Source organism: Ochotona princeps, chromosome 29 (genome assembly GCF_030435755.1).
Source record: "Ochotona princeps isolate mOchPri1 chromosome 29, mOchPri1.hap1, whole genome shotgun sequence".
Taxonomy (NCBI): Eukaryota; Metazoa; Chordata; class Mammalia; order Lagomorpha; family Ochotonidae; genus Ochotona; species Ochotona princeps.
In genome coordinates this window covers 17859333-17881263 of record NC_080860.1, presented here as the reverse complement: position 1 = coordinate 17881263, position 21931 = coordinate 17859333, and the positions used below count along the sequence as shown (strand labels likewise).

At 51.7% G+C, this 21931-nt stretch overlaps 1 protein-coding gene across 2 annotated transcripts in view; it reads right to left on the bottom strand.

Moving 5' to 3' along the window:
• Positions 1 to 21931, bottom strand: part of SMARCB1 (SWI/SNF related, matrix associated, actin dependent regulator of chromatin, subfamily b, member 1) — a 35228-nt gene that overhangs the window by 11081 nt on the left and 2216 nt on the right. The window contains exons 2-6 of one of the 2 annotated variants that reach the window (XM_004592020.3): positions 18302 to 18440; positions 16420 to 16549; positions 12678 to 12815; positions 10557 to 10684; positions 753 to 919 (exon numbers count right to left, since the gene is read on the bottom strand). In XM_004592020.3, coding sequence (XP_004592077.1) covers positions 753 to 919; positions 10557 to 10684; positions 12678 to 12815; positions 16420 to 16549; positions 18302 to 18440 — 702 coding nt within the window. The remainder of the gene's footprint in view (positions 1 to 752; positions 920 to 10556; positions 10685 to 12677; positions 12816 to 16419; positions 16550 to 18301; positions 18441 to 21931) is intronic. The other variant, XM_004592021.3, reaches the window with a different exon arrangement.

Here is a 21931-nt window from a genome sequence, read left to right as displayed (position 1 = left end):
GCCACAAAGCAGACTGCAACTGAGTCCCTGGCTCCTGGCTTCAGCCTGGCCTAGCCCTGGCTGTTGCAGGTATTTGGTGGGATGAACCAACAGAAGGGAGCCTTGTCTCTGTGCCTCCCTGCCACCCATGTGTGCACAGATGAGCATGTAAATTCTGCAGGGTGTGGGCATGGGCAGGTGCATGCACATGGACAGACCAACTGGAGGCCGTGTGCACTGTTGGTGCAAAGGTAAAATGGTGCAGCTGCAATGGGGGAAGTCTGGGGGTTCCCCAAGAGTCCTCATGTGACACAGCAATCCTACTCCCAGATACGTGCACAGCCACACTGGCAGCACTGCTCACAACGGCCGAGAGATGGAAGCAACCCAGGAGTCCCCTGGAGGATGAGTGGATGACGTCATTTTGCCTTAGGGTGTTCCTGGAAAGATGGCGACAGGCTGCCCACTGTGCTGTGTGCATCCCTCCTGTGCCCATCGGCTGCCTTCACCTGCTCTGCACCCCACAGGCTTGGCTCAGTGCCTGGCAGTGCCACAGTGGCATCCCCTGAACCTGCCCAGAGTGTGATCTCTTCCTCTGACAAGTAGGCCCACTGCCCCAGAGGAGAGGAGGGCTGTGTGAGTGAAGGCTTCCAACCCCACAGCACAGGTCTCCGTCTCCGTGGGCCTTGGGGGACCCGCACAGCACCACGACACTCCCCACTTCCCTAGTCCAGCGCACAGAGGTCCCCAGAGCAGGGACAGGAGCTGCCCACCTTGATGATGACACGCTGATCTGACTGGTCCTCTAGGATGCTGTCCGTCGGGTAGGATTCGATCTGCTGTCTGATGGCGGAGGCGATGGCTGGCACGAACGTCAGTGGGTTCAAATCCAGGTCATCACAGAGGATCTCTGAGAACATCTCTGGAGTCATCAGCTTCTCTGAAATGAGAGCAGAGCAGGTCAGTGACCAATGGCAACTGACCCCACCATGGCCAGGTCTGGCCTGGGTTCCCCACTCCTTCCTTCTTTGCCAAGCCCCTGGATGCAGACCGGACAAGTGGACAAACATGATGGCCCCCTCATCCAACACACAGCTTCTCCTCCATATCTGGGGGCACTGATCACGGTTCCCTGTGTCAGGTCCTTTGTGGCCCACTCAGTGCCCTCATGGCTGGAGCTGGGTGGCAGCAGGGTCTAGCTCTAATGTTCAGGAAAAGAGAAGCCAAGGCCACACAGAGCTGGTGAACCACGGCCACCTTCTCCTCCTCTCTGCTGAGCTGGGGCCACCTGCGATGGCACGGAGCCCAGCAACACGGTGGGTCTCATTGAGCAAGATGGTGCCCGGGGCCAGAGAGCCATCTGCAACTTGACAAGGTGACAGACATGCAGACCCTGGAAGCAGAACCACATCAGGCGCGAGTCATGGGATGGTGGGCGGCTGGCCAGAGTGCAGGCAAGCTCCCCTTCTGTCAGCTGTTTTTCTCCTGTATTCAGCCCAGCAACCCAGACCTGACTGGCAAGATGCCATGTGGGGATGAGCCACAGACTAGAGAAAGCCAAGATTGAACCCCCTACGGGCACATGACATGACTCCCTCATCAACAGCCAGGCCTATGGTGAGCATGTGGCCCAGTCAGTAAGTTCCTGCTTGGGATATGGACATACCACCCCACAGTTCCTGTTGAGTCCTGGCTACTCTGCTTCGATCCAGCTTCCTGTTAATTCATAGCCCCAGGAAGCGGGTAGAAGCTGGTGCAAGGACTTGGGTCTCAGCTACCTGCCAGGGAGATGGGGCTTCTGGCTTCAGCAGGGTCAAGTCCTTCCTGGCTACTGTGGGCATTTGGGGAATAAGCCAGTGGATGGAAGATCTCCCCCTCTCTCCTTCTCTCCCTGCCTTTAAGAGGAGGCACGCCCAAGAGCCAGGTCTGTTTAGGATATAATAAGGCCCACACTGTTTTCTCTGCCAGAAACACAGGCTAGATGCCAACACACCTGCAACTGGGCCGTGAGCAAGAACTCACCAAGCAGCTGAAGGCAAGGGATTTTGTAGTTTGTGGCAGGAATCTCAAGTGCTCAGGCTAGGCATCCTACAAATACATTGCCCAGGGCACTATTTACACGTTAAAAGTACATTTTTATTTATTGGAGTGGCAGAGAGAGATAAACAGAGAGATTCCATATGTTCACTTCTCAAACATTCACCATAGCTGGGATTGCGCTAGGATAAGGCCAAGGGCCAAGAACTCAGTCTAGGTCTCCAAGTGGGTGGCAGGGACCCAAGTACCTGGGCCACTACCTGCTGCCTTCCCTGTTCCGCAATACTAAAAAGCTGGAATTGGGATTTCAATCCAGGCACGTACACTGTGAGAATGGCATCCTAACTGCCAAGCCAAACTCCACCTATTAGCATTATTATACACATATATTTTTAAGACTTATTTGTAATGGAAAGGCAGATTTACAGGGAAAAGGAGACAGAAAGATCTTCCATTTGCTGGTTCACTCCCCAAGTGACTGCAATGAAGCCAGGAGCCAGAAGCCTCCTCCAGGTCTCTCACGCGGAGGCCTGGGAAAGCAGTGGAGGACGGCCCAAAGCCTTGGGACCCTGCACCCATGTGGGGGACCTGGAGGAAGTTCCTGGCTTCTGGCTTCAGACTGGCAGAGCACAGGCCATTGCGGTCACTTGGGGAGTGAATCATTAGACAGAAGATCTTCCTCTCTGTCTCTCCTCCTCTCTGTATATCTGACTTTCCAACAACAACAACAAAAAATGCATTTATTTGAAAGGCAGGGAGACAAAGAGATCTTCCAAGCAATGGTCCACTCTCCCACATGACAGAAACATCTGGGGTAGGGACAAAGCCAGGAGCAGCTTCAGCTCAGGTCTGTCAGGTAGGCGCCAGGGACACAAGTACTTGCTAATATTTGTATGAGGTATGGGGCTCAAGTCTAGATCTTTGCACACAGATAACCCACCATTGCAGCACAATGCTGTTGAAAGAGCTATCTTATTTCTATCATTTTTCTGCATCCATGGGGCAGACCTGTGTGGAGCCGTTTTTGGATTTTCAATTCTGTCCCCCTGACAGACGCGTCTGTCACTCCATTAATGCCACAAAGACTTGTTTATGTTAGCTATGCCCCTGCTTTATTCGTCTGCAAAACTGCTTTAGCTATTTCAGTGCCATGGTCTTTCCATATCAACATTGAAATCATCTTTTTATACCTACAAAAATACTGGAATTGTCACAGGAATTAAATTTTCGTAGCAAACAGCATTAAACTTGTGTGTCAGTTTGGGGAGGCTTGACATCCTAAATCTTTGGATCTATTGACATGGCATTTTTTCCCCCGTTTATTTAGATGTTAAGATTTAAATGAAAGTAAAATGAAGATTTAAATTTGAAAAATCTAATGTATACACTGGCTCTGTAGATCATCCTCCCCAAATTCTGACATAGTTTCATAGTTTGTGGGTCCAAGTAGTTTTTCCAACTTCCTCTTTGAACTGTGAGTTATTTGGGAGTGTGCTGCTCAGCGCACAGGTATGTGGGTCCACTGTGGCCGGAGAACACACTCTGTATGGTTTCCATTCTCTCATATTTCTTGGCTTGTTTATGGCCCGTCATGCAGCTTATGCACGCGGTTCCAGAGGCGCTCGGGATCGACGCATATTCAGCTGTGCTGGAATGTTCTATAAATGCCAATCAGATGTTTCTTAGCAACGGTGCTGGCGACTTCTTCCATCATGTTGATTTTCTGTCCAGCTGTTTTATCACTTGTGGGGAGAAAGTTGAGATCTCCTCAATGATGGCAGATTTATTTCTTCTTTCAGTTTAGTTTTTGTTTTACATATTTCCAGTTCTGCTGTGTACTGCAGTTATATTTAGGATTGCTGCTTTCTCACTGACTGATTCTACCCTTTTATTAGCATTTAATGCTCCTCTTTGTTTCCAGTAAATACTTTTAAGCCGGTTTTATGTGATCCCATATTTGCATGATGTACCACTTTTAAACTTTGTTCTTTTCAACCTACTTATTTCATTATAATTGAAAAGTCTCCTGTGGATAACGGTTAGGTCACGTCTGGTCATCTTTTCTGCAAACCTCTTTTAACTGGTAATTATTCATGTCAGGGCTGAAGTCTGCCTTCTTATGTTTGCTTTCTGCTTTTCTTGTTTTCTTAGTTCTCTGTTTTCTTGTTTCTGTCTCCATGTGGGCTAGCTGAACCTTTTTTTTCTTTGAGAACTGCATGGTGATTTATCTATAACACTTTTTAAACTAATTAGATAGGAGGTAATTTCCAAGCAAGGCTTCCGCAAAACATCTTCTGACCAAAGATTAGGAAACACTGCTCCAGCATTGTCCAAAACAGCATTCAGGAATCAAAACAACTAAATTTATAGCACAACCACATCCCCCTTGAGACTGCTGCCACCAAATCATCCCGAAGGAAGAGGAGAGAGGCATTTCCTGAGCTGTCCTGTGGATTCCCTGAGAATGTGGCTTCGCCTCCGCACGGGCCTCTTTGGGAAAGCACTGCCGGCTGCTGAGGTGCAGGAAGTGAGAGCCACGGGCTGCCCGAGGGGAGAACATATGGCCTGCTGTTGTTCAGTGCTGAAAGCGAAGGCCAGTAACAAAGCATCTCACATCCCATGAAAGAACTCCTTCAGGAACACTCTGCAGACAGCTGCAGACCCACCCTAACACAGTGGTTACAAGGGAATCCATCAAAGAAACTCGGGAGTATCCGGAAGGGGCAAAAATGTGCAAACACAGGAATAGGTACAATAGCTTTCCTTCTCTTCTGGGGTTTGCCAAATGATGTTTGGAAGGACACTTAGCATAGTTTTCTATGTTCCCAACTACACACCAGCTACAAGAAACTCATTCAGGTATAAAATAAGTAGGTTGAAAATACAAAGATGGAAAAAGGTTATCCCTATGCCTAAGGAGTCGGCTTTTTGGGCTTTTTGCTGTGTTGTTTTCAATGTGTCTTGCTGTGGACTGTTTTGGACTTATTCTGTTGGGGTTCACTCAGCCTCCTGAACAGGCTATTTAGTTTAAAAAAAAAAAAAAAACACAAAAAGCTTATATTTCAGAAAGAGTGTGCATCCCCCTCTACTGGTTCCCGCTGCAAATGCCTACAATGGCTGAGTAGTATGAGGCTGGACAAAAGCAGGGTCAGGCACTCGATCCAGGGCTCCCGTATGAGTGACAGGGAGCCCGATATTGGAACCATCACCTGCTATCTCCCACGGTCTACATCAGCAGCTGCAGTAAATCCAGATAGTCAGATATGGGGCACGTGGCATCTCAACTGGCATTGCAACTGTGAGGCGAACTGTCCACCCCTACTTAAGAGTCCCAAAAGTAAAACGGTGGGAGCCTGTGGCCATGTCCTGCAGTGTGGACCTCTAGAAACTGATATCCCACTGCCTGTGAACAGGAGCAGATCCCATACCATCCCTGAGGGCACTCCTTCAAAAAGGTAGCATTCCTGTGCCAATCAGGCAACCCAGCTTTCCTTCACTTAGCTTGGCTGACGGGGTTACCTGCTTTAAGAACTTTTCCAGAAAAAGACAGCCTGAAGGACATCACAATCAGCAGCCTGCCAAAGGCATTCCTGAGACACACCTTCATGGTGATGAAAGCCTGCATGGCACGTGTTACGTCCATACTGCTCAACCCACGTGCTGTACATCTTTGACTCCCTAAAAGACACTCCTGCCACTTTTAAGATTATCTGAGATGGGGCCACCATCGTGGTAGTGGGTTGAGCTGCTGCCTGTGGCACCAGCATCCCGAATGAGAACCAGTTCAAACCCCAGATGCTTTGCTAACAATCCATTTCCCTGCTAATGCACCTGGGAAAGCACAGGAAGATGACCCAAGTCCCTGAGGGCCCTGCGACCCATGTGGGAGGTCTGATGAAATTCTAGGGGGCCTGGTGCCATAGTCTAGTGACTAAAGTCTTTGTCTTGCATGCCCCAGGATCCCATACAGACACCGGTTCTAATCTCTGTGGCTCCACTTCCCATCCAGCTCCCTGCTTGTGGCCTGGGAAAGCAGTCGAGGACGGCTCAAAGCCTTGGGACCCTGCATCTACATGGGAGACCCGGAAGAGGCTCCAGGCTCCTGGCTTCGGATCAGCACAGCTCAAGACACTGCAGCCGCTTGGGGTGTGAATCATCGGATGGAAGATCTTCCTCTCCCATAAAAATAAAATAAATCTTAAAAGAAAAGAAAACTCTGGGCTCCTGGCTTCAGCCTGGCCCAGCCAGTCCAGCTGTTGCAGCTATCTGGGAGTAAACCAGCAAACAGGAGATCTTCCTCTGTCCCTCTCTGCAATTATGCCTTTCAAACAAATAAAAACAACCTTTAAGATTACTTGAGGGCAGTGTGTTAAGCTGTCACCTGCACACCGTATCCCTTATCAGAGCTCCATTTTGCAGTCCTGGCTTCAGTTGGAATCCAGTTTTCTGCTAATGCACCTGGGAGGATGGTGGAGGACAGACAGCACAGGTACTACTGCATGGAGACCCAGCAGCGCTCAGGTGCCTAGCACTGCTGCAGCCTGGCCCAGTCCCAGCTGTGGCTGGGATGTGGGGAATGAATCAGTGGATGGAAGATCTCAGTCTTTCCCTCTTTATCCTTTGGCCTTTCAAATAAAACACACACACACACACACACACACACACACTCACACAGAGCTTGGTGTAGCCATTTGGGGAGTGAACCAGTGAAAGGAAGATCTTTGTCTCTCCTCCTCTCTGCTTGGGGTGTCTATCTATCATATCCATGGGTCCAGGTCTGAGTCCAGCCACTGCTCCAATTCCAACTTCTGCTCCAATTCCAACTTTTGCTCCAATTCCAGCTTCCTATTCATGTGCGCCCTGGAAGGCAGCTCAAAGACTCGGATCCCTGTCACCTATTTAGGAGACATAGATTCAATATTGGGCTTCTGGCTTCACCCTGGCCCAGCCCTAGTTGCTCTGGGCATTTGAAGAGTAAACCAATGTGGTTTAGCCTCTCTATTTTTCAAATAAAAACAATTTTTAAAAAAGATTTATTTATTTTTATTGGAAAGACAGATGTACAGAGAGGAAAAGAGACAGAGAGGAAGATCTTCTGTCCAATGATTCATTCCCCAAGTGACCGCAATAGCCGGAGCTGAGCTGATCCGAAGCCAGGAGCCATGAGCTGCTTCCAAGTCTCCCACGTGGGTGCAGGATCCTAACACTTTGGGCTGTCCTTCACTGCTTTCCCAGGCCACAGCAGGGAACTGGATAGGAAGCAGGGCTGCCGGGTGCTAGGCTTAGGTGCTAGGCTACCGCTGGGCCTTTTAGTCATAGCTCTTGCATGTATTCAATACCCCAAGGGCTGAGGAACAGTTTGCACGGCCCTATTTCAGTTCCCTACAGGTTTGCAACTAACATACATCTACTGCTGGTCGTATTTTACAAGAAGTTCAAGGACAGGCTTCATCTTCATTACTACACTGTCATCTTCATAAGAAATTCGGGGAAAAGTGTTCTTAAATACTACACACCTAGACAAATGAACTAGAAGACTGGAAGAAAATGTGAATCTTTCAGAACTTGATTTTTTTTTTTTTTTATCTCTTGCCAAGCAGAGACAGAGTCAGACAAAGAGACAGAGAACTCCCACATGCTGAGGCCAGGGCAGGCTGAGGCTGGGAGTCAGACACTCCACCCATGTCTCCCAAGTGGGCGGCAGGGACCCAAGTACTTAAGCCATCCTTGCTGCCTCCCAGGGTCCGCATTAGCAGAAAGCTGGAATTGGCAGCCAGAGCCCGCACTTGAACCCAGACACTCCAACACGGCAGTGGGCATCTTAACTGCTGGGCCAGTCGCTAGTCCCTGGGCTAACCTTGACCACCCGGAAGACTGTGGAACCCTCGTGTTCCCCTGCATGGCTCTAAAAGGCAGACAGTCACGCCCACCCAGCCGGGAGGAGGCAGCAGAGTGCTTTTATGCTCCCAGCTTGTGGGTTTTCCCCATTATGCGGTTTTTCTTAACCACATTTTCTTTGCTGCTTTAGTCATGTTGAAGTGTTCTACTTTAAGCTGCCTGATCTCCCTTCTAGAACAGGGTGGGGTCGAAATAAACAGTAGCAACTTGGGGTGCTGTGGAAAGAAAAGGACCAAGACAACACATAAGCTGACTCCATTCACACAACTCAGGCCCCGTGCTGCATGCTGGCAGACCCTGCATAGCGGCCAGGTCCTGCCTGCGTGCTGCAGAAAGCTGGTGACAGTATATCAGGTCCCAGGCTGGCAGGTTGAAATGCAGAGGTGGAGAGATGAACTAACGAACAGTCAGGCTGCAGGCAGCCGGGGGAAATGAGAAATTGCAATGGGAGCAGGAAGCACATCGTTCCATGGGGGAGTATCCTCCATCACCCATGAACCCCCTCCACTGCAAAACCTGGCCCTGGAGAACACACCCTCACTGCCAGCCCTTGTGCCCAGGGGCTGGCAGAGGTCCATGAACCTAGGCCCCGGCATGCCAAGTGCCTGGGAATGACCAAAGGAGGCAGTCAGATACTTCCAGAAAGCTTGAGGCAGCCACACTCACATTCGGCTCCCTCTGGAAGAAAATGTGTCAGAGGAAAATGTGTTCCCTGCCACGGAGATGTCTGTAGCAGAGGGAGGATGTGCAAAGCAAGGCACTTTGACTCAACAGACAATTCTGCACTAATTATGAAAATCAAAGAAACCAGGAAGTTGGACCTGGCATGGTGGCCTAGTGGCTAAAGTCCTCACCTTGCACGCACCAGGACCCCATATGGGCACCAGTTCTAATCCCGGCTGCTCCACTTCCATCCAGCTCCCTGCTTGTGGCCTAGGAAGGCAGTCAAGGACGGCTCAAAGCCTTTGGGACCCTGCACCGGTGTGGGAGACCTGGGGGGAGGCTCCTGGCTTCGGACTGGCTCAGCTCCAGCTATTGTGGTCACTTGGTGAGTGAATCAATGCACAGAGAATCTTCCTCTATGTCTCTCCTCTCTGTATATCTGAATTTCCAATAAAAATAAAATAAATCCTAAAAAAAGTGCTTCTTAAAAAAAAAAAAAAAAAACAGTAGCTCATAGTTTGTTTCAGCCACATTAAATATCCATTCCCCTGGAAGTGACTGGAAAGGAGAAGACCAAACTGAAAATACAATGAAATGCTGCAGATTTGAAATGTTTATTCAGGGGCCGGTGTTGTGGCACAGTATGTTAAGCAGTTATCTGCAACGCTGACTTCCCATACCTGACCATCATCTGGGGTCCCAGCTACTCCGTTTCTTTTTTATTTTGTTAAGATGTAGTTGAAAGTCAGAGTTACAGAGAGAGGGAGGAAGACAGAGAAAGCAGCAGCAAAGGGCCCATGTGTCTGGGCTCCAGTCATCCACGTGTGATACTAGCCTGGAGTTCCTGGCTCCTGGGCCTTTGGCCTGGCCCAGCCCTGACAGGTATGGCCATCTAGGGAACGAACCAGTGGATGGAAGATCTCTCTGATTCTCCCATCCCTCTGCCTTTCAAATAAAATAAATCTTTAAAAAAAAAAACAACAACTTGTATTCACTTAAAATAATAGTCACGTTGTCTAAATACAAATAATACATCTCTTGGGAAAAAAAAATCTGACAGGAAGAAAATTAACACACAGGCTAAGCATCTGGCCTCACAATTAAGATGCTCGGCTAGAAGACGCTTAAATCCCACATCAGAGGGCCAGGTTTGAGTCCCCGCTCTGCTTCTCATTACTGCTTCCTGCTGACTGGCACCCTGGGAGGCAGCAAGTGTGTACGAAAGAACTTGGGTCCCTGCCATTCACATGGGAGCCCCAGATGGAGTTTGCAGCTTCAGTTCTGCCCTGCCTCAGCCACTGTAGGATTCAGGCAGGGACCATAGAATGGGAGCTCTCTGTCTCTCAGGTGAATGAAGGGAGAGCAGGGGCAGAGGCCAGAGCACACAGCAGGCATCACGCCAGAAGGGCAGGATGGCCAGGGAAGGCGCTGGACCAGTCTGAGCAACATCTTTGCTGTCATCAAGTGTCAGACCCCGTGGGCCACCTGATCTCCCAGAGGGAAGGAACCGGAAGTCCATAGTTTGCTGCTGTCACCTAAATGAGGTTTGTTCCACTGGAGCCTCGTCCCCGTGTGCAGCTGCCTTGGGAGGGGGCTGGGTGACAGAGCCTCACAAATGGATTAATGCCTGGCTCTCATAGGGCTTCACTCTCATGGGGCTGGTGCAGTTATCCCAGGAGCAGGCTGCTAGGAGGCAATTCTATCCTCACTGCCTCACACACTCCCATCCGCCCTCAGCCCTGAGCTGAAGCAGCCACGATGCAGCAATATGACCTTGATCTTCCCAGCTGCCAGGACCCAGGAGCTACAATGAACCTCTTTATCCCTTACAAAGCCTCGGGTGTTGTGGTACAGCAGCAGGAAAGGCACTAAGACACAGACTCAGCATACAGACAACAGAGGCAGAGCCGGGACTGAACCCAGACACACATTGCAACCCATGCCATGCAGGCGGCCGGCAGGTCCCCATGCCCACATACCGTTCATATTCCAGGTGAAGGCGTCTCGCAACTTCTGCCCATCAATCTCCATATCCAGGCGGATGGGGACCAGCACCTCGGGCTGGGACGCGTTCTCATGGATCACAGCTGGGTCATGGTCATCAAAGCTGAAAGTGGAACAGCAAGAATGTCACGGCCACACCGGGGGCAGGGTCCTAGGGATGGGAGCTGCCCACCTCCTTCTCTGCTTGGCAGGTCACTGCGAATCGGGCTGGAGAGGAAAGCCTACCTCTCACACACACACCTGTCAGCTAATAGCTGAGGCCACTGAGGGCCTCGAGGCCACAGTCTCACGGTGCAGAAGGGAGAGACCACATGACAAGAGCCACCTGATCAGCAGCCAGCACTGCATCGGGGCAGGGCCATGTGTTTCACAGATGCATGGGGGAGGGATGGAAGTGCTGACCTGGGCAGCAGGACAAGACCCGGAAGTACATCAGAGGTGGTGTCAGGCCCACAGTAGGCAGGACATTCACAGCAGGCTGTGGGAAAGCAGAAGGGTGTCTGCAGAGAGGAAATGCTTCAGCTGACAGCTGCCTGTCTCAGGCTGCAGAGCCCGGCCTTGGGACTGTGCGACCCAGAGAGACTGCCAGATGGGAGAGGGAGCGAGAAGGGAAAGGAGAAGAGGGAAGACAGGACAAGCCATGGAGCAGCGAGCACCGGCAGAAGGTGTGGGTCCACAGCGTCGGAGGCTTGAGGCCCCCACAGCAGGGAGGAGGCTGCTGTGCACGATGCTGGTGAGCGTGCTAGAGCTCTTATGCTCACAGCCCCTCAAGAAGCTCGGCTTCGGCCGAGTGTGTGGGAAGGCTGGGGAATTCTGTGTGAAGTGGCTGGCTGGCATTGCCCGGGATAAAGAGAGCTGGCTGCCATGCTGAAGATGCAGGAAGGTAGCTGATACACAGCTGGGACTGCTGCCAAGACTCAAAGCTGGTCAAGCCAGGTGGGGAGCTGGTCCAAGCCCAGAAACTCAGAATGCTGGGCAAGTAGGAATTTGCCAACATCAGGCTAATTCTCTGCCTGAGGCACAGGCATCCCATATGGGTGCCAGTTCACGTTCCAGCTGCTCCACATCCCATCCAGCTCCATGCTGATGGGTCTGGGAAAGGCAGCAGAGGATGGCTCTCAAGTCCTTGGGACCCTGCACCCACATGGGAGATCCGGATGAAGCTCCTGACTTCCGGCTTTGGATTGGTTCAGCTCTGGCCATTGTGGCCATTTGAGGAGTGAACCAGCAGATGGAAGATCTCTCTCTGTTTCTCGTATTCTCTGTAAATCTGCCTTTCAAATACAAGTAGATAAATCTAAAAAAAGAGAGAAAGGGCAAGAAAGAAAAAGAAAAGAATCTGCCAAGACTGGCTTGTGGCAGGAGAAAAAGGAAGGAGTTGAGGGGGAGCTCCAGGCTTCTGGCCTGAGAGAAGCGCAGGATTAAAGCAAGCAGCCAGCCAGCATGTAGCCAAGGAGGTAAGGGTTGTGGCTGGGGGAGACCCAGGCTGCAGAGGTGAATGTGGAGGCAGGAGCTCAAGAATGGCCTTGGAGGCGCTGATATCCGCACCCCTAAAACCCACAACCAAAGTCTCAAATGGTGCTCAACAGGCCTGTACAGAGGTGATTAAGTGAGGAGGCTCTCAGAGATGAGCCCTGTGGGCCCCAGATCACATTGCAGTGTCCTATAGAAGATGCAGAGATTCCATACACTAGGGGACCATGTGCCCAGGGACAGAACCGAGGCAGCAAGAAGGGGACCTGCCTTGGAGCCTTTGCCACACCTGATGATCAGCCCCGTGAGGCTTATGTGGGCTTCCGGGCCCTAGAACTGCGATCACATGGTCTGTCCTACTGATAGCCACCTGGCTTAACAGGGCCTGTTCCCGTAGCTCGAAGAAATGGACATGGTGGGAGTCCCATGGAGGGCAGTTCAAACTGAGGACAGGATAGCGAGGGAAAGCAGGCAGGGCTGGGAAGCTGGGGAAAGTCCAGAAAGGCAGCATTTCAAGAGGAGGAAGCTGCGTAGTGCTGAGGGGAACCCCGGATCAAAGCAGAGGGGCCTTTTGGGAAGGGGACAAAATGTGCTGGAACCCAGTAGCAGCTGTGTGGGCTCACCAGAGCGGGAAGGTTCTCTTCTTGTCCCGGCCCATGCGGTTCCTGTTGATGGTGGTGGAGCATGGCACGGCGTCCAGGTGGTGGGAACTGTTGGGCAGGGTGGGCACCCACTGGCTGTTCCTTTTGGCTTTCTGTTCCCTGCGAAGACATAGGAAAAGGCTCCAGGGTGAGGTGTAAGGCTGGCTTAGCAGACTCCTGCTGAGCCCCTGCCAGCTCCAGCCCTTAGAGAATGTCTGTGCCCCACAGACTCTACAGGGGTGCACCCCACAGGCCTCTCCAACACCTACAGGTGCCAGCACAAGGGGAAGGGCAGGGAGGGTTTCAGGCATGGCCCAGTGCTCCTCGAGGGTGTGACTCTCCTCAGCAGGTGGCTGGGAGTCCCCGAGAGGTTTGAAGGGAAAGATGGAAGTGTGTGATATGGCTGGCATTAGGAACCACCGGCTCAGACAGCTAGGCTACAGCGGGGATCTGGGGCTTGCCAATCCAGTTCTCAGTTCCTGCCTCAAGTAGTTCCTTGTTCTTCCTCGTGCAGGTCTCAGGGGTGAGGTGAAGGCAACCCCACCATCAGGACAGAATACTTGCTCCAGTCCCGGCCACAATGGGCGCTGTAAATCCCTTCTCTCCCCACCCATGATCAAGGTGTGGTGCAAGCGGCCTCAGACTTAGGAGAAAAGGAGCTACCGGGCCCAGGACTCAGGCAGGCCCTGACCTGCTGTGCCTCTGCCTTCCACCACTGCCTAAGAATGACAAAGAGCTGCTTGCTGGGCTGCTGGTTCCCAGCCCTGACCACATCAACCCATCCAGAGAACAACAGCTTTAGTAGTGAACTCCTGAGTCCCACCCAGATCAACTGACTCCCCTCGGGTCTGGGGTAGCACCCTGGAATATGCATTCTTTACAACTTCCATGGAAGGTTCTGGGGCAGCTGGGCTCAGGTCCCCGACACCTCCTCTTTCCTGCCTGGCTGTCCTCCAGGGGGCCTAACCACCGAGATCCCCACTCCTGCCCCATCTCACAGCAAGCCTTCGCTCACCTCTGCCAAGCTCTCCCATCTCAGAGGCTGAATAGGGTCAGCGCCATCACAGCTCCCAGGAACCACATCCTCAGAGGAGCACAGAACCCCAGAAAGCTCACCTCCCTGCTTTTGCCAGGATCCTCCCAAGAGCCCTGAGGAGGGCGGACAGCCCAAGAGCCCTGCCGGAGCAGCGGACAGCCGGCTCCAGGTGCTTCCCTACAACCTGGGCCATCCCTCCTGGTCCTGCCTCAGGACTCTCCTCCCTCATGGACCCAATCATGAAAAAAATACTGCCCCATAAAAGGAGCTGAGCTGAGACAAACTAAGAAATGATGTAAAACAAAACAAAACAAGTGATGTCCACATGTGACTAATTTCCTTGCGCAGCTTCCCTTGAGCATCTAGCCTTCCTTGTGTCCTCAGCTCACGCCCCGGGGGTAAGGGGAGGCGAGAATCTGCAGAGAATCTGCAGAGCACACGTTGAGGGTGCCGGCTGGGCTGGCTAGAGGCCACCCTGCTGACGCGGGAGTCATAAAAACAGAGCATAGTTGACAAAGCATCTGGGAAGAAATGACTTCCACAACCACATCACTCCCAACAACCACCCTCCCCAACCACCCCCAGTGCACCCTGGCTCTTGGGTCCAGAAAAGCCTACTTTCTTCAGTGATGGAAGCACAAGGCACGACCTAGTACTCCATACACCCCAGGTGGCTGCAGAGGCTGCCTAACGATAACATAGGAAACCGGGCCAGGGAGATGATTTAATGGCTAAATCCTCTGCCTTGCAGGACTGGCAGCCCATATGGACACCAGTTGGTGTCCAGGCTGCTCCACCTCCCTTCCAGCTCCCTGCTTGTGGCATGGGAAAGGCAGCAGAGGATGGCCCAAAGCCTTGGGACCCTGCACCAACATGGGAGACCTGGAAACTCCTGCCTCCTGACTTCGGATCGGCTCAGCTCAAGCCACTGTAGCAATTTCAGGGAGTGAACCAGAGGAAGGAAGATCTTTTTCTCTGTATCTCCTTTTCTCTGTAAATCTGACTTTCCAACTATTAGTTGGAAATAATAATAATAATAATTTTTTTAAAATGATAACACAGAAAGAAACTCCAGTTCCTGGAGAATGGATTAAAGAGATGAACTTATTTTGCTGCAAATGAAATCTATATATATTTTTAAAATATGTAACACACATTCTCTATGAACTTTCTGAAGACCCCATGTGTAAGGGTTTGCCTTATACATCCTGGTTCAAATGGCTGCCTCGTCACCTACCTGGCCTCTCCTTAAGGCTGGACACTGAGGTGGCCTCATAGCTCCATTATTACCCACAACCTATCAAGGGTTTATTCATTTTGTTTTTCAATGATCTCTTCAGGATATACGTAGCACAGTGAGTTAAGCAGCCACCTGGGATACCAGCATCCCATCTAATTGCCAATTCAAGTCCCAAATGCTCCTCTTCCTACCCAGTTCCCTGCTAATGCGCCTGGGAGAGCAGCAGAGGATGGCCCAAGTGCTTGGACCCCTACTACCCATGTGGGAAACCTGGATGAAGTTTCAGTGGCTTTGGCCTGACCTAGCTCTAATTATTGTGGCCCCCTACAGAGGAAACCAGTAGATGGAATATTTCCTTCTTTGTCTCTTCCTCTTTCTCAACTTTGCCTTTCAAATAAATAAATCTTTTTAAAAAAAGTGAAATTAATGAGGGCTCAGAGCGTCGTGGCCTAGCGGCTAAAGTCCTCGCCTTGAAAGCCCCGGGATCCCATATGGGCGCCAGTTCTAATCCCGGCAGCTCCACTTCCCATCCAGCTCCCTGCTTGTGGCCTGGGAAGGCAGCCGAGGATGGCCCAAAGCCTTGGGACCTTGCATCCACGTGCGTGGGAGACCTAGAGGCTCAGCTCTGGCCATTGCGCTCACTTGGGTAGTGAATCATTGGACAGAAGATCTTCCTCTCTGTCTCTCCTCCTCTCTGTATATCTAACTTTGTAATAAAAATAAATAAATCTTTAAAATATAATAATAAAAAATTTAAAAATGAAATTAATGAGCCAGAAGACAAAAAAAAAAAAACAAAAACAAAAAAAAAAAAAAAAACCCACATTTGATGTTATTGTGTTTTACAAAAGACCCAATGATCTACAGAGGGTTAGGCACTGCCGCACAGAGGTTTCAGGGGTTGAGTCCAGTTACTCCACTTCATAGTCAGCTTTCACTAATGCTCCTGGGAAGGCAGTGGAGAACGGCCCAAGTCCCTGAGCCCTGAGACCCATGAGTTCCTAGCTTCAGCCCGGCCCATCAGCTCTGTGTGTGGCAGGCATTTGAAGAGTTGGTAGACAAAGAAATCTCTTATCTATCTCTATCTACCTACCTATTTATCTATCTATCCATCTATATATCTGTCTCTATCATTTTCCCCTCTCTTTTGAGCTTTTTATTCATTCAAAACTATTGCTGATTCCTGGGTGAGCTGATCCAAGGCTGTATGTTTCCTAACAAATCAGGCCCACTTTCAAAGCATTCCTGACCACTCTCCGGGATGTGGGAGTCGGCTTAGGTTTCTTGGGAATTCCTAAGCTACAGAACAGAACTCAGAAACCCAGCTGACAGCACTTGCCAAGTGTTAGAAAGTACTCCAGTTTGACTTCACACCAAGCAGTTCTCAAGTCTGAGAAAAATCCGTGTGGGTGTGGATCCTAGGACCACGGCCAGCAGGTGTGCGTTACCTGAGGTAGGTGGGGGGCTCCGTGCTGATGGACACGGCCTTGTACTTCTCATCGTTGCCATCCAGGATCTCTTCTACCTCTGAGGCTTTTAACAGAGTCACGCTGGTGGCGAGGGTCGTGTACCCGTGATCTGTAAGTGGAGGGGCAGCGCTCGCTCACGGTGCTGGTGGCAGGTGCCAAGTAGCAGCAAGCCAGTCGGATCTAGCACATCAAGGTCCTCACATGCGGGAGGTGGGAAAAGCAAGGTGTCAAACTTACTACTGCCGAATGTTGGCCTCTTCCAAAAGGGCAACCTGGCCCGAGGGTTTTATTGGGCAGGTCCCGTGGACATGAACTTGGACTAGATTGCTGCCAGACCACTGGCTTGGTGCCGAGTGAGCCCTCAGGGTGGGGGTGGAGGCGGCAGCAGCAGCCACAGCAGCAGCCACAGCACCAGCATGGCACAGCCAATGGGGACTCGAGACTCCAGGATATGTGCTCTTGGGTCCTCGCTCAGGGCTGGGGAAGGGAAGGTTCCAGAGGGACACCCCAGTGGGAAGAGGTCTGACACCACCGTGATCCACAATAACACAAAGCGAGGTGGGCAATGGAATGAGAGATGGAAACGACTTTTCTTTTAAAACAAGAGCCCAGAGAATTGGAAAGAGCTGCTTCATGCCAAACAGGACTTCCTGTGCCCGAGCCAGTCTGGACATGGGGTTAGGGGGGAGAAGGGGTGTGAGGGGGGGTTGCTTGATCCCTAGCTCTTTTAAGGAACCCTAGTCAAGAACCGCTACCTGTCTCCTCCTGGAGGAATCAAGCAGTTATGGGAAAGGTCCTCCCCAAAGCACAGGGCGGGAGAGATGCCAAGACTTCGCCCAGGGGCTTGCAGAGGGGAAAGCCAAGCTGGACAGGTACTGTGGGAGGGACTGGTGCCCCACCGGGCAGGAGGGGGGCACATGGGAAATGCTCTAGGTGGGCGAATAGCACATCCAACAGCAGCTCCGGCTCCTGCGTTAAAAGAACCACTACTTTCTGTCCACAGTGGACTAAACCACAGCAGCACCTACGCATACGACCACACAGGGCAGACCATGTGGTACCACATATGCATGCGCACAGTCTCTCTCACATACAAGACACACACACACACACACACACACACAAGCACTCACCTAGGCCCAGGGCAGCTCTCTCTAAGGCGCCACTGTTAAGTGCGAAGCAGTGTTGCCACCTGCCAAAAGGCACTGTGTCCACAAACTCAAATGTCCCCCTGGAAATGTCTCCCTGGAGAGCATTGTTCCGTCCTGCACAGAGCTGCCACGGCCCCAAACACGCTGGTCTCACTCAGTCGGGGGGGTACACGCAGCCAAGCCCCAAGCACATGGCGGGCCACGACGAGCAAGAACATGCACACACATGCCCGGGCACACTGGCTGCCAGGATGTAGTGCTATGAGATGGATGTGCTCTGAGAAGCAAGCAGTGAAAGCCCCAGAGGGGAGTGGGAGCGGCAGCCTCCACCCGCCACTTGGGCTGCATGGAGGATGGTTGTGGCGACACGCCCACGGCAGATGGCAGAGCATCGCAGCATTTCCTAAAACGTTTTGACACCAACGTGTCTTCACGGCACCTGCTAACTGCCCCAGCCCGGCCTGGCCCCTGCACATGCTGTCCCCACTGGTCCCTGCCCACCAGCCAGGGGGATGCCTGATAAGGACAGACTGCCCACAGCTCCCGGAGGTGCCCCTGAGCTCCCGCAGGGCAGCCCGCCCCCCAAAACACCCGTCCTGCCCCGCTCGGACTCACGCTGCTGTGAAGACACTCTGGGGTGAAAACGCTTTAACTTCATGACAGAAGCAAGTGGTTTTGAAACAGGTTTACAAACCCTCGTGAAGACGCACCCTTAGTGTTAGGTTTTGTTTTTTTACCATGTGACGATGCAACTATTTTCTTCCTTTCTTCCACAGTGGCTAGCCGCCTCCAGAGCGAGGGGTATCTCTTGTACAGAGAACCTCGGAACATACGGAGGTAGTTTCCCACCTATGAGTAAAGCAAGAAGGCTCATTATGAGGGTCGCGGCCTTGCACGGAAGGGGAGGTTCCTGGCGCAGCGGCCCAGAGACAAACCTGGACCCTGAGGTGGCCCCTAGGCGCCGGGCTCTCGGCAGCAGTAAAACACATTTCTGCTGACACCAAGAGGTCAACCGCAGCACACATCTGGCCCACATCTGTGCATCCATGTTCCGAAAGGCCTGGCCGCGGGTTGCGAGGAAGGGCTCACTCAGAAGCCCCTCTGCCCCAGGTCAGCCAGGAGTTCCCAGTGATTGCATGTTGGACTCGGACTCTCTGGCACTTTCCAGAAATGTGAGGCTTCTGTGACCTTCTTTTATCTTAGGGAGACGACTTTGATATTTTTACGATGTCATAAACACCAAAAAGGGCGCTTTTAATTTTAGACAGATGCAGCATAATTTTCCCCCATGGCCTGGGCTTTGTTTAGTAACAAAACTCAAACCAGGGAAACCAAAGGAATTTTCCAGAACTTAAAAAGCACTGATTGGCAATCACCAGACTGCCATATAAATCATTACTTCCCCACACAATAGCTTCAATCTGCCCGTAGCCAATAATGGAAGTTGAACTTTCTTAATGAAGAGAAAACTAGTCCTAAAGTGTTTATACTAATATGCCGTCATCTCAACGACTTATCCACACTGATCCCTTGACAGTCACATGGCAGAGAACGGCCCTTCAGGACTAGGTGACCGGTGCTGGCTCTGTGTGTGACCTGCAATCATTTCCCCATTTTGAGTCTCTTGACTCATTTGTCAAAAGTTCAGTCACTGAATTTCACCCTACAGAAGACTACTTCTCAGGGTCAGCACTGTCGCACAGCGGTTACACCCACGCCTGTGATGCCAGCATCACCTATGAGCACCTGTGAGCATTCAGTTTCTGAGTCTTGGCTGTTTGGCTTCTGATTCAGCTCCCCACTAATGTGCCTGGGAAATCAGGGGAAGATGGGTCCGGACACCCAGGCAGCAGATTTTAATCGGAGTTCCAGGTTCCTTATTTCAGCCAGGCCCAGCCCCTGCTGTTGTGGCCACTGGCGATATTTGATATCTCTCTTTTTTTATCCCTTGTCTTTCAAATAGATAAATAAACCTTAAGAAAGAGAAAAGACTATGTTAGGGATGGTGCAATGGCTCAATTGGCTAATCTATCTGAAAGCACCGGGATCCCTTCTGGGAACTGGTTCATGTCCTGGATGCCGGAGGCTCCACTTCCCATCTAGCTCCCTGCTTGAGGCCTGGGAAAGCAGTGGAGGATGGCCCAAAGCCTTGGGATCCTGCACCCACGTGGGAGACTTGGAAGAAGTTCCTGGCTCCTGGCTTTGGTTAGGCACAGCTCCAGCCATCGTGGCCACTTGGGGAGTAAACCAAAGGATGGAAGATCTTCCTCTCTGTCTTTCCTCCTCTCTGTATACCTGATTTTGCAATAAAAATAAATATATCCGGGGCCTGGCGCAGTGGCTAGCGGCTAAAGCCCTCGCATTGAACAGGCTAGGACCCCATATGGGCGCCAGATTCTAATCCCGGCAGCTCCACTTCCCATCCAGCTCCCTGCTTGTGGCCTGGGAAAGCAGTTGAGGATGGCCCAAAGCTTGGGATCCTGCACCCACGTGGGAGACCTGGAGGAGGCTCTTTGCTCCTGGCTTCTGATCAGTTCTGATCAGCACAGCACTGGCTATTGAGGTCACTTGGGGAGTGAATCATCGGACGGAAGATCTTCCTCTCTGTCTCTCCTCCTCTCTGTATATATTTGACTTTACAATTAAAATAAATAAATCTTTAAAAATACATAAATCCGGGCCTGGCAGCGTGGCCTAGCAGCTAAGGTCCTCGCCTAGAACGCACTGGGATCCCATATGGGCGCTGGTTCTAATCCCGGCAGCTCCATTTACCACCCAGCTCCCTGCTTGTGGGAAAGCATTCGAGGACGGCCCAAAGCCTTGGGATCCTGAACCCATGTGGGAAACCTGGAGGAGGTTCCAGGCTCCTGGCTCCGGATCGGCAGAGCACAGGCCATTGCGCTCACTTGGGGAGTGAATCATCATCGGACGGAAGATCTTCCTCTCTATCTCTCCTCTCTGTGTATCTTACTTTGTAATAAAAATAAATAAATCTTTAAAAAAATACATAAATCCTTACAAAAAATATGCCACTTGAGACACCTGCGTCCCATGCTGCACCCCTGGGTTTGGGTCCCAGCTCTGCTCCCAGTTCTCTATTGGTACACACATGGAAGGCAGCAGGTGACAGCTTAAGTGCTTGGCTCACTGCAACCCATACCAAAAACCCAGCGGGACTTCCAGGCTCCTGCCTTCTGCCAGTCCCAGCAGTTGTGACCAATTGCAGAGTGGACCAGAGATGGAAGAGTTATCTTTTGACCTCTACCTGCCTTTTCAGATAAATCAAAGTAAAACACAGAAAGGAACTGACAGCCCTGCCCCTGCTCCCTGCCTAGCATGTCCTGCAGAGTCCTGGGACACCGCGACACCTCGGAGCATGGGGCTCTGGGACCTCTCTTCCTGGCTTCTCTCTGCCCCAGCCTTGGCCTCTTTGGCCCCAGAGTCCCCAAATGTAAAACAAAGCTTCTGGATCTAGGGATTTCCGAGGTTCCCCTTAGCCCTGTGGGTCTGGCTTGGTGAAAAGTGCTGCTGGCCGATGCTGGGAGGATGGCACACGCAGCAACCACGGCTGCCTCCCAAGGCACTCCGTCATGATACACAGAGGCACCCAGGGTGCTGCTGTGGCAGCCCACCTCTCTGAATATGCTGCCTGTTTTCAAACGGAAAGGCACGGGGCCCATTCATGCAATGCTGTGCCAGGAGCTGCTGGCGAGCAACGCCGTGGGTCTGGCCTTCGACCCAGAGAGGCATTCTAAGTAAGTGCAGCCACAAGTACAGTATGACGCACAAAGTGATAAGGCTTATGAAGAAGGCGCAGAAAGCACACAGGTGGGCAGCTCAGGAACGGAGTGGGCCAGAGGAAGAAGGCATGCAGACATTGTGCCTTAGCACCCGGTCTCAGGCTCATTTGCAGAAAGAGGTGAGAGGAAGAGGGAGAGAGGGAGAGAGAGACGGAGAGAGGGAGAGGGAGAGAGAGAAAGAGAGGTGTGCTAGAAATGCCAGCCTCTTCAGAGGTTGGAAAGGGGAGTGTCTGCTTGATTCCACGTGAAGGCAGATACATCCTGGAGAGCGGCTGCTTGACTGACAGGCAGATAGGATTACATAGGGTGGGGGAGGTGTGGCCCTGTCTAGCTACCTGCCTTATATCACCAAAACAGCACTCCTTGCGGCTGGCGCCGAGGTCTAGCAGATTAAGCCGTCGCCCTCAACACCCCCACATAAACTCTGGCTCAACGACCGGCTGCTCTACTTCTGACCAAGCTCCCTAGTAAACCACCTGGAAAAGCAGGGGAAGACGGTCCAAGTGCCTGGGGCCCTGCCACCCCAGGATGGAGCTCCAG